The following is a 12,832-nucleotide window of genomic DNA, read 5'->3' as shown; positions in this document are numbered from 1 at the left end:
TCCCGGCAAAGCGGTGTCTCAGCAGTTCCCAGGGATCCGCAGGCTTACTTTACATCAAGCTGAACAGATTGCCCTCCCGGTTTGATGGAGGGTTTCATGTGGCGTGTCCTTAATTATGTCTCTGTCTGCAAGCGGCAGGTTGCTGCTGGCTGCAGCCCAGGGCAGCGCACGGTGTGTGTGGCTGCTGCTCGGGGGCTGCTGCTCGGGGACTGCTTTATTTCTGGTCAGATGGAAGGGATCTGTGGTCAAGTTGTAGGATTTGGAAACACGAATGTATAGGCTTTCTTCAGGGTGAAGTGCTGATGGTGGTGTGAGCTCTGGGGAGGTCTCCGTGCAGGCCATTGCTCTTCTATCACGTGCTTGCTGCAGCAGCTAGCCGCTTACTTTGCTGCTGGGAGTAGTTATGTAATGCAGAGTTATTTTCCTCTTTCTTCTCTTCTTCCTTTCGCCACCTCACCACGGCCTCTCATCTCCCTTTCCCCTGTGTACCCAGCGGAGTTGTGTTCTGCTGTGCCCAGAACGATGAATTAATCATCTGAAGCCTTGTGAAGGGCTGTCACAGCCCCGCCACCTCTCTGCAGTCAAAACTGCCAGGGTTCAGTCGCGCTTTCCTTCCCTGAGCTAGGCAAAGAAGGAAAATCCAGCAGAGCATCTGTGTCACCGCAGGTTGCAGCCGTCACCGGGCCAGGAGGATCTGTGTGCCAGTCCTGGTGAGCGAGGTTGTTCTCTGCTTCCGTACAGAAGCACCAAAACCACGGTGGAAACAAGGAAGAGAAGAATGCAGGTGTTGTGTAGTGTTGGAAAGAGGCGTTGCTTCCTTGCTTCTCTAAGGCAGGTAGGTGGAGGGTTGCAGCTAACGCTGTTTAGGGAAGTATTCATCTGATGTGGTATGAAGGCTTGCAGCTCTTCATCGGTGTAGTATCTGCTCAGTATCTGGGAGCAATGCTAAGCCTCATCTGTACGAGCAATTAAGATCAGTAACCCTCTGCAGTAACTACATTGCACCTGCTTTTACAGTGCAGCAGTCCCTTCGGTTTTATTTTCATGACTTAAAAAGGCGAAGGCTCCCCCACTGATGCTATCAGCTGCGGCAGAGCCGGAGCCTGTGCATGTCTAACACCAACGCTGTTTATGCAGTGCATGTCTCAGATACCTGCAGCTGCTCCTGCTTCACCTTCTGCCGAGCCGTTTGCTTGGGGTGTGGTTTTGCTGTCGGGTAGGGGTGCTAATGTTAGCGATGCCCCCCTCGTGCCCCTGCTTCCCGCGTGGTGCTTGTGCACGGGAAGCTGCAGGAGCTGCTGGGCAGGAGGGAGCAGCCAGCAGCGAGATCTGCACCATCACACGGCCATTTAGTAATGACAAGATGATGGGATATGCACCTCTGGTTCACCAAAAGCTCTCAGTAGGCAAGTCCTGGCACAGAAGGTCTGAAAACGTTCAGGAATCATAGGGAGGGAAGAGAGAAGAAAACAAAGTAACCTGTTGGAAGTGATGAGAAGCTTTCAAGGAATTTTGGATAGAGGATGTGATCTAATTGTGCTGAGTTTCTGGTCCTTTCTGGGCATGATCTGTGATGGTAACATCCCTGTTTTGTTATCCTGCTGCTAAAGGAGCTGCGGATCTCTTTGTCTTTTGATGAGACCATTGCCTTTACTAGGGATCACTGTTAAGGTTAGCTGGGAGATGGTTGAGGAGTGACATGAGCCCATATTAGTTGTGTAGGAAACAGAAACGTTACAGCAGAAGAGTTTCCAGTCTGACAGGCAAAGATATTGAAGGCCGAGTGGCTGAAAACTGGGGGAGAGGTGAATTCTGAGTAGAAGCAGGAAAGGATTTAAGTGAGGGCATTAATTGACTGTGGGAACAATTTACCAAGACGGATAGGTTCCCCGTCATTAACAGTTAAGGAATGGAGCTTAGGGGAAAGCAGTTTGAAAGAAACTCCCTACTCCTAAGCAAAATTAATTCAGGGATGCTGGAGGTCAGAACAGATAACCCCAGTGGTCCTGCCTGGCCTGGTGCGAGGATGGCTTCCAAGTATTTCTGCAAAGTCAGTGGGAGCCTCTTCTGCTGTTACCTGTTGCAAGTCAGGATAAAGAAATGAAAACCAGGAGAGAAAGCCTGGATGCTTCAGCTGAAGTGGACTTTATCAACTGAGCTGAATAAGCAATTAACTCATTTAAGCAGTTGTGTATATCAACATTATTGCTGGTTTTAGCCCTAATAAGGAAACCAGCTCCAAGTACTGGGACGAAAGGGAGATGTCTCCGGGGATGTTTTTCTTGTGGGTAGCAACACAGACTAAGAGTAAAACCAAACCCATGAAAACAGACGTTCAGAAAGCAGTCAGCCTGCTCAAAATGTGGAAGACAAACACTGAATCACAATAGTAGACTATTTAGCTCCCGTTTTCTTCACCATGTTAGAGATGGATTAGGATCATATCAGGTAAGCAGATCCTGATTTTGTTTCATAGGCAGTGTGGCTGCTTAACAGAAAGAGGTGACATTGCCTATTCCTATTTGTATTTATGGCTAGTATTCTTTCGTGACTACAAGGAAATTTCAAAAAAAAAAAAAAATCAACCTTGAATTGCCCGCCTGAGGTGAGATAAACAGGATGCCTGTGGAAGCTGCAGTCTCGTTATGGCATACAAGATGAGGTGGGAGTGTTTCTTCACCTCAGACTTCACAGTGGATGAATATTTTGATGGTTTACCTTACAGTCTCCTGGTCTGCTGAGATGTAAGAAAAGCAAAACAATTTGATGCTAAAGCAGCCTAGCCTAAAAGAACACAAAGGCTTTCACAAACTGAGGTATGAATAGCCATGAAATGAGGTTTTCTGAACGTGGCATTTCTGATTGTAGGAATACCCTTTTCAGGTTCCTTTTAGTTACGTCAAGCTCTGGGAAGCCGGGAAGCAGCAAGGTAAAAACCCAATTTTCACAAAGAGGGCTGGGGCAACCCCCTTGGTAGATTGCCAGAGGAGGATGCACTGATCTTCACCGGGCTCTTGACAGGAGCTCAGGTCCTCTGTGTAGTGAGGTGAGGAAGGAAGAGGTGGCACTGCTCTTTGGAGCATCTCGTCTCTGCTGTGGGTTTCCTTGGGCCGAACAGCGGAGTTTTGTAGCTCGGAGCAACCACAAATGTGAGCTGCAGGCAGGATCGTGAGGCTGACGCACTCCTGCGGCACGGATCCAGTTGTATGGGAAGACAAAGGTCCTGTGGTTTTCGTGGGGAGGCATCAGCTGGCGTCTGTTGTGGCAGATGCTCTGAGCATCAGCCTTCAACAACAAGGCATGATTTAACGGGATTTTTAATGTAAATAGTTCTCTTGCTTCATTTTACTGACTTCAGTCAACTCACTAGGGGGAGGAGGAGGAGGAGATGTGACTTTTTTGGCTAAAAATTTTCAGGGCATTTTGTTTAAATTTATGCAGCTGGCACACCCACAGCTGATAACTCACGCAGATGTCATGTGGAGAATTGCAAAGCTTCTGGATTAAAAAAAAAAAAAAAGGCAAAAAAAAATCCCCAACAATTTATTTCCCTTCAACATCTTAATTAGGTTTATAAAATTAAAAGGAGAAATTGGGAAATGTGTGTTTGTGGGAGAAACTCTCATGGTGTGAAGGGTAAAGTATTAGGGATCTGCTTAAAGCTGAGTGGCACTTAAACTTGTGTGCACAGTAGAGAGAACTGGAAGAAAAACTGTTTGTTTTGGGCCTCTCTTGCAGCTTTTTTTTTGTATTTATTTATTTTGTAAAAGAGAGAGGAAGATATTTTCATCCTTGACTTCTGCACTGACAACACGATTCCTGTTTGCAATTTGTAAGGAAGCTGCAAGAGTCAGGTTGGTTTCGGTCCCGGGAGTGATGACGATGATGCAGTCGTTTTGCTGTTGTGGATAATGCATTGCTTGCAAGCAATTTGTAGCCTTCCGCGTGAAAAAATGATCCTTGCACAATATGCCTCAAATCCAACGCTGTGTATGCTTAAAAAAAAAAAAAGGGGAGGAAGAAAAAAGCCTGTGAGACACGAACTGATGATGCAGCCCATTTCTTCAGGAAGGCAGTCATCTTTTAAGCCCTTTGTCTTTCTGGTTTCTTGAGCTGGCTACTCTCTTATTTTCAAGGAAACAGTGATTCCATCACCAAAAGCTGTGCCTTTTCGTGGTGCATTGGGGTGGACAGGATGGGCTGTGCGACAAGAACAGCTCACATGCACTTGAAAAATCCTCTGATTTCCAAACAGCATCTGGGTCATATGATGCCCACAGGCGTGATTCATCCACCTGGGCTTTATGCCAATCAGCGGCTGTGTGGATCCAACACTCCAGGAATACTGTAAAAATATTAAAGCTGTATTTTTTTTTTCATCAAATAATTCCGTTGATGATAGCTGTAAAAATACAGCGTGTAATTTGTAGCTTCTTTCTGAAGGAATTTGTTTCATTAAGTAGATAAAAAAATACAGCACGGACTGAAGAGAGTGCAGAGAGGATTGAGACAAATGAGTACAGCTCTCCTCAGCCCCACATGCTTTCTTTCTCAAGGTTGCTGTCTTGGTATAAAATCCTCTGTGAGGCAGATGTCGTCTTCACCTGACTGCATCTGCTTGGAGCCCAGCTAGCTGGTGAGAGCTGACATTAGGTAGCTGCAATCAGCTAAAAACTGCCAGCCTTCTGCTTCTGTTGGGCTTTTGCATGAGGATGATAATCTCTTTGAGGGGCAGAAACCCCATACGTTTAGTACATACCTAATGCCTTTTTTTGCAGCGAAGTTAGTTTTCAGGAGATGAGATCATGCTTATTTTTAGGCATGTGTATTATGCAGACAGACACCCTTAATTAAAGATTCAACGAGCCTTCTTTAGGAAACTATGGAGCTGCATTTTTACAAGATGTCTAGGAAAACAAAAATACGTGCAGCTGGCATGGAGTGTGCTTCTTTTTTTCCCCTCTCATATGTACCAACGTGTTTATCTCAGTGGACACCTATAGACACCTATAGACTCTTCTGGGACATGCCAGGTTGCTCACCTTGCATTTCTAGCTGTCTATATACTTCAAAAGTGTAGCCCCGAATGATTTTGAAAACCAGCTACATCTTTTACCTCCTACTTGTTACAGTCCTATACAGATTATTTTTAAAAAGCTTCTTCTAGACAGTAAAGGCTGGCATTCCCACAGGAGGACTAGAGAGACAGCCTTCTAAAAATGAAGCGAGGAAGCATAACCTTTGCCAACTTGCAGAGAAGTAGCAGTGTTTGACTGCGATGAATTTAAAACTGGAAAAAAATATTTTCTCCTCTCTCTTCCTGAGCTTGTGACTTTCTGTCATGTGGATGTGGGACAGGATAGAAGGAATGCACTCAGGTTTGTAAATGAGTCTGGGTTATGGGGGCCTTGCTCTGATGTATTGTTTTGCTTTTTCCTTTCGTTCATCTAGATAAAGAAGAGGCAACAAGATGTGGTGAGGTTTCTGGAAGCCAATCGCATCGAGTTTGAAGAAGTGGATATCACAATGTCAGAAGAGAAAAGACAGTGGATGTACAAAAACATTCCCGAGGACAGGCAGCCCGCACAAGGCAACCCGCTGCCACCGCAGATATTCAGCGACGACCGGTACTGTGGAGTAAGTAGCTGCCGTGGTTTGTGTGTGCCCTGATGGCCACTGAAACAGACAGACCTTGCTGTTGAGCTTCTTCAGCAGTATCTGAAGGTTAAGGTTAAAGTTTGGGGGAGGAGGATCCTGCAGTGAAAATTCAGATCCTCCATAAACGCGTGTGTTGTCTTCAGCTAGCGGATGCCCTCTGTGGATGTAAGAATTGGTAACATTACGTGCTTCGCGTACAGCCTGCTGATGGTGAAGTCCCTTGTAAGGCCGCTAATATCTGTGTAGTTCTGGTTTTGCTGCTACTTGGGTCTAGGCCAAGCGTAAAAATTGAGAAGGAAATTTTTGGTACAGAAAATGAGAGCACTGCCTAGATTGAGTTACATTGTCATTGTAATTAAGCTCCCTCTCTGCTGCTGTTACAGCATAAATTTAATTTATGCTCAGAAAGCCTTGATGCAGTCGGAGTCTCTAGGATAAACAAAACCTATTTGCTATTTGAACTTGGGAAGAGCTTTATTTTTCCCTAAAGAAAAGCAGCTTGAGACTTCTCTTTTTCTGCTGAAAGACTGGTAAGCTTGAGAGCTTGCGAATCTGACAGCAGATCGATGGGTGGGCTAATTTGTCTGATGGTGTAAGCTGCAATAACTTCTCCATCTGCTAGTGCAAGCTGAAGTGGTAGTCTTTGACTGATACATTAAGAACGGTGCCATATGAATGTTTTATTTCCCTGCTTAGCCAGCAGCCCTGATTTTTAGGTGCTCTTATAGTCTGGGAGAATCTTCCCGGAGCTGAGACTCTTAACAAAATGCTGTCAGAAGACCAGAGCTGGGTCCTCTCTGCCTTGCTACGTTCTTTCGTGCTTCAGCTGTGTCATCTGTACGTCCTTTAGGAGGCAGGGCTGATGTGACCGCTAGGCTGACTGGTGAGGTTGACAGATTTGCCACGCTGGATGCCTCAGGAAGCAATTTTGTGAGGTTTGTGTGCGAATTTTGTAGGAGGTTGAAATGGGGATGTTGGGGTCACAGTAGCTGGACCAGAGTAAGTGTGGGCACTGTGTAGGTGTCTGGCTGCAGCGTGGTGGAGAGAAATCCAAGCAGGTTCTAACTTACCCCTGCCTGACTCCGCTGCAGCGCAGCTGAGCTGCTTGTGGCTGCTGGGTGATCCCGGTCAGCTGAGAACCCGTCAGCTGCGCTGCGCTGGGTGGGTAGCTTAGGGCAGGAAGTGCACAAGGAGGATCCAGGATCCTCGGCCACAAACAGACTGAGTATGGTGCAGCAGCTAACTGGCTTTCTGAAACAAGATATTCAGCATCCCTCCGTATATTTCATATTGGCCTTCCTTGTGTGCTTTCTACCTCAGTTGTTTAACTCATATCTTCCTACTTCAGGGTAAGAAATGTCCATTAAAGAAAAGTATCTGGGACGTGGAAGGAATTTTAACAATCACTTATGGAGCAGCTTCCTCACTTGCAAATAACAATATTTGCTTTGTTCAGTGTGATGCTACTTTGTCTGCGGAATACATTTTTTTAAGCAGTTGTTTTTTATCCTTTCTGCATCTCTGCAGCTTTTCTTTATGGCATGTTTTAACTTAGTCTTAGAAATTGCTGTTTGGCATTAGCACGGCCAAAGATGTCATGCAACACGTGAGATGATCTTGTTAATCTGCCTGCTCAGCTGATAGCTGTTTTGAGCAGAGTTAATCCTATTACCAGACCTCACTTGCTGCAGGAACACCTTTAATGAGCAAACATGCTTTGAAAGAAACTGTGTATTTTCTAGGATGAAGGAAAAAGTATCTGCCGTATATTCCACATTCATCATTTAACCTGACAGCATTAGGTAATGAAGTTCTCAGGTAATAAATTGGGGGCAGAACATCAGGCAGGAGACAAAGGAGGTGAGTACTGGAAAGGAAGTTGGAATATCACACAGAAGTTAGCTGAAGTCAGCAGACATCGTGTCTCCATTTTGATTTCCACAGTGAGGGTCTTCATATGTTTATCTTGGCTATGTTTTAAAAAAAAAATCACTATTAAATAACTTAAACTAACAAATAACCACCAGGATTTCGGTTCATTGAGTTAGTGAAAATTGTAGCTTATTCCTGATCTGTGTCCAGGAAACTTGTGATCCAATTTGCTCTATTAACAAACGCTGTCTGCTGCTTTGCCTGCCAGTTCGACAGTCTCAGCACGCTACCAGGAAACTGCCTGGGTACTCATTCTGACTTACACCTTATTACTGACAGTACAGACTGGTCAGACCCATTGCTGTCTCCATAAATGTATGAGGGCCAGAGAAGCAAAAGCAAGGTATATTCTTTATTTTGTTTATCCCCTTTCAAGAAAGATGCTTGAGGTTGTGATGTAAGAGCCCTGACTCCGTGTCACGCTCGTAGCCCTACTGTTTCTTCTGTATTAGTAAAAGCATTAATGTTTGGGGTATGTTTTTTTTAGCTCCTTCTGTCCCCATTTTTCTGGGTAGGACACTACCGTTTGAAGCAATCAGTTTGCAGCATGTAACTGCACTGTAGAGGAAGTTTGGCTTCAGTGTTTTCAGTAACTACCCAAAAAGGCTTGGTGTCGGCTATTTGAATATGTATGAGCTGTTATAAGGGGGAAAAAAAGGCACAAAAAGATGACCTTTTTTCACAAAACAATGTTTCCTGTACCACAGTGGGAGGGATCCTTCTGGTACTAACAGACTAACTCCACGTTTTGAAGTGTGAGCGAGACCTTGACATTTCTCTGAGTTGATGTAGCTGCAGATATGATCATGAATCTTTCTTTTCCTTTTCTCAGTCTTCTGACATCCATTCCCCAATTTTTCGGCAACAAGCTTAGCTAATAGGATTTTGAAATAAGTAAGGATTGTTTTTCAGCAAGAACCATTTTTTATTTCATGTGAACAAATCAGATAAGAGCTGTGAGCACACAAGAACACAAATCACTTCACTGATAACCCAGTGTTGTGTCATAGCAATGTCACTGATAATTTACATATTTTTATGACTTTACAGTCAGTTGTTTCATCTTAGTGGCATTACTGCAACATCGTAAGTCTGTGAGAAGAGTCTACATTTCAGTCAAATCGGACACACGAACCTCATTTAATTACAGTAGTGTGAATCTGATTGCTGCAGTTCTTGCTTTAGTGCTCTGCAAGAGTTAGAAAATGTCAGTGCCTGTTGTGTGTTCACAGAGGGAACTCACACATTTTGCTTAAGGAAAAGTAAAATTGAGATACATTGGAAAAGACTACAAAAAATGGGACAAGTAGAGCCATTTTTCTCAGTAGGAGTTAGATAATATTTCAGCCTCTGAAGGAATTTTTGTTTGAATAGCAATCTACAGGTTTTTGATTCAGGAATCCTTAACTTTACAGGGATGACGTGCTCAGATCATATGATGTGCAATATATGAGACCTTCAGTTAACATTTTGCTTCATGTAATAGTACATACTTCTTTGGGTAGCTCTTTATAAAGCAGTTTCATCATGTAATGAGATCACCGATAATCACGAGTCTCAGAATTGGGGAAGGCATTCATCCAGTTTCAGTCATCTTAGGATGACATTTAGCAATTCTGCTATGTGCCGTGCTTTAACCCCTTTCTTTAAGACATTGGCATTATTCTAATTTGGGAAAAAAGTGCTTATTAGGAAGGCTAGTCTGTTTTCACCACTGTGTGTGCTACTGAGACACTGACCTGAAGAACTGCATTGTTCTGTTGGCTTGCTGCCACTCATTTACTATAGATTTTTCAGCCTGTGTCTGTCCAGAAGCCCATGATGATTGCTTTAAAAATCTTTTCTTTCCTTTTTTGTCTTTGTTTTTCTTCCACCAGAAGGTACCACGTGACCTTTTGACAGCAGGGTTTCTAATCCTCTCCCTTACTGAAGTGTGGATCGACATTTTAGTCTTACATTAAATGTCCATCTCTAGCATTTTTCAGATGAAAAATAGGCAGTTTGGATCAGCTCTCTCAGCTGTGCCCCCTTCCAAACTCCTTGCCCACCTCCAGCCTACTCATTTTGAAGGGTGAGAATGGGGCACAGTGAGAAACAGGCAAGACTTCGATGCTCTGCAAGCGCTGTTGGGCAATACCCAAAACACTGCTGTGTTATCAAGGCTGTTTTAGTCACAGATCCAAAACCCAGCACCCTGTGTGTGCTGCAAAGGTGCACCTTGGCGGCGTGGCTCACGGGCATGGCAGTGAGAAAGCTGCCTTAGCTACCTGCTCAAATTCTCCCAGGTGCCTTGCTGCCCTGCAGTTAGTTGCCTCGGGGCACGTTGCTGTGTGGGATTCCCAGCGGGGTGGTTAACCCTATGAAGAGCCGTAATCAGCACCAGTACAAGCACTGTGGTTACACAGGGTTATGCAAGAATTTGGAGGGCCACTGCAATGAGGGTGGAAGCAGAAGGTGTCTGTCATTATTCCTCTACAAAGTGGCTCCTGGAGAAGAGGAGAAAGGACTAACTCCTGATTGTCTCCACAAAATTGTTCGCAGAATACAGGGATGGCAGCAGTGCAGGGGCCAGATACCAGATTAGGTTCAAGGCCAGTGCTTTTCTTATAGCTCTTCCAGGCAAACCAGAATGATAACGCAGCCACAGCACCATTAACAGCCCCTGGTGTATGATGTACAGAAGGAAGGGGAGCAAGCAATGGAGCAAGTGAGGGAACAAATCAATCAGCATCCAGAACAGAGAAGTCAACATTGTGAGCAGCAGCAGCAAGTGCCAGGTAAACAGCTCTAAGTTCAGCCTGGCACACACTTATCAAATCTGTCACTGTCTTGAACCCCCTGAAGTCCCTGTTCAGGAACCAAGACAGATTGCTGTTAGTGCCTAAGGAGCCACACAGCTGATTGCTCACACCACACCTCCAAGCAGGACAGGGAAGAGAATAGGAAGAGAATTGAGAACAACTGGTGGGTCAGGAGAAGCATTTTAGTAACTGAAGGTAAGGGGATAAAATGACCAAGTGATACGAGACGATCCCATACCATATCCCAAAAGCAGACAGCTCCAGCATGTTGCTGAGCAATGGCTATCTTGTAAGACAGCCCCATGGCCCCATGTATTTATTGCTGAGCGTGATGTTATCTGGTGTGGAATATCCCTCTGGCCAGCTGAGTTCTTCCCAACCCCACTGCAGGTGGTGCTGGGGAGCAGAGTAAAAAACAGACAGAGCTCTGATGCTGTGCAGGCGCTGCTGGGCAACAGCCAAAACACCGGTGTGTTATCAAGGCTGCTGTAGTCACAGATCCAAAACACAGCACCGTGGAGGTTCCTGTGAAAAAAAAAATGAACTGAGTCCCAGCCAGATCCAATAAAAATGAGAAGATGAAGACCGTAGTTCATTTTCTTTTCGAAGTTTACGCTATTAAATCCTTTGCTTTCAAGGTTACAGGAAAAAAAAATCTAAATGTTCTACCTCTCATTGCATATTTATCTTACACTAGTTAGCAATTGAGTTGCTCAGATTTTTTTCTAAAGAGTCATCGATAGGATACAGCATAACACGAACTGGTTAGTATCGTACAAGTTAAAAGCACTATCTAAAAAAAGAAGGGATAAGTGATTATCTTGCTTAGTGCAAGATAAAAGTGCTTTTTTATACAGACTCTGAAACTCCAGACAGATGGAGAGGTCGCTGTGGCCGGGTACGTTAGGGCTTCGTTCACAGAGGGAGTGTAGCATGATGCCAAGGACTGACACGCCTAAATTTTGGGTACGTGGCTCTTGAGTAGAAATTGCAGCCCCCTGGTACAACTCTAGAAAGAAATGCTGGAGAAGCAGAGTCTGAAATTAGGCCTGTACCTCACACCTCCCCCTTCTGTTCTCTCTGATACCCCCACAAGTGAACGCAGCCTTCTCAGGCTAGAAGCCAATCCTGGATCTTCTCAGAAGACAGAAAATCTCCACTTCCCCGTGAAGCTGCACTCTAATTTTAACCTTACAAGCTCAAGTTAGCACGCTGAAGCAGTGACAGCTTTATATGCACAAAATCTGCCGCTGATGTGAGATTGCCTGAAATTTAGGCCAACCAAAATGAAGGTGGGAGTTTGAGCTGAAGGGAAAATATTTACATAGCAGGCTAACTCTTCTTTCTTTATTTTTTTTTTTCCTGGAAGCTGCTCAGATGGTTTAGAGTGCTAGGGTAAGTAAGCACTGATGGAGTGCCGGGTGGGCACAGCAGCAGAGACAGGGACACATGATATTTGTTGTCCTTCCCTGAAATGTTATACATGGGTATCAACTCCATCAAAACAGCGAAGGTCTATAGACAAGAAAGAAATCAAATACGCTGCTGGAAGGGGCGCAGTGTTCTTGAGAGACTAGGCAGTGCACGGGGAATCACCATGGCACTGATTTCTCTACACTGTTAAGTGTCAGTCTCTTCTGTTATTTTTTTTAAGATCCTGGAAAAAAATCCTATACTTTTTTTTGTCCTTTTTTATGTGTGTGAAATAGCAATTTAGTAACTGCTCATCGATAAGAGGAAAAAGAAAAGAGAGGATCTAAGAAAACAGGTTACAGACCATATCAAAATTTCTGTCCTGAGCTGTTGTTGGGGAGTTTGTCTTACTTCTTGTGCCTACAGGTACACAAAACTTGAACTCTGTTTCTCTGGATCCTCAAGCAATATGGCATAATTCACCTCTAGCACGCCTGCTGTAGTGTCTTTAGGAGCCAGGGCAGTTGTGAGGCTAGCTTGGTATCCAGCAAGCCTACATTTGCTTCCCTGCACCTGTGCAAATGTCTTATCCAACTCACTCAGCATCGTGGTGGTCCCATTCTGCCCTCACAAGAGGGATAGTCTCTGTAGATACAAGCTAGTGTGAATTCCTCAGACATCATATTCTGTCTATTTAGATAATGAGTGATTACGCTGAAGCTTTCTTGATAAATTACTTTTTCTGTTAGTTAGAATTTCCCCATGTGGTCAGTTTAAGCTGTTTGTTGAAATCATTTTGAGTCACCTTTGCAACTGCACATCTACAGAGCCTGGGCTGAATGTGAGTGACCAGGGGACGGTGACACGGAGCTGTTTGCCTTCCTGATGAAGCTGTTTCTCATGCAAGGAACACAGAAGACAGAGCTGGTGTTGGAAAGCAGCCCCTGCCCAGACGTCTTCTCCATCCTGACAGTATCGAGCACTGGTTGTCTCCGTGCTGACTGCGCAGGCCATTTGCAAGGTCCACA

The 12,832-nt window shown here is 44.7% G+C and overlaps 1 protein-coding gene across 2 annotated transcripts in view; it reads left to right on the top strand.

Moving 5' to 3' along the window:
- The window catches only part of SH3BGRL2 (SH3 domain binding glutamate rich protein like 2), a 33,405-nt gene that overhangs the window by 12,512 nt on the left and 8,061 nt on the right, over positions 1-12,832 (top strand). Inside the window, exons 2-3 of one of the 2 annotated variants that reach the window (XM_084283788.1) lie at positions 5,452-5,653; positions 12,634-12,744. In XM_084283788.1, coding sequence (XP_084139914.1) covers positions 5,452-5,653; positions 12,634-12,653 — 222 coding nt within the window. In that variant the 3' untranslated portion in view covers positions 12,654-12,744. Of the gene's footprint in view, positions 1-5,451; positions 5,654-12,633; positions 12,745-12,832 lie in introns of those variants that run through there. The other variant, XM_084283787.1, reaches the window with a different exon arrangement.

Source organism: Netta rufina (assembly GCF_964035555.1).
Source record: "Netta rufina genome assembly, chromosome: 3".
NCBI lineage: Eukaryota > Metazoa > Chordata > Aves > Anseriformes > Anatidae > Netta > Netta rufina.
This window is presented reverse-complemented; position numbering and strand designations above follow the sequence as displayed.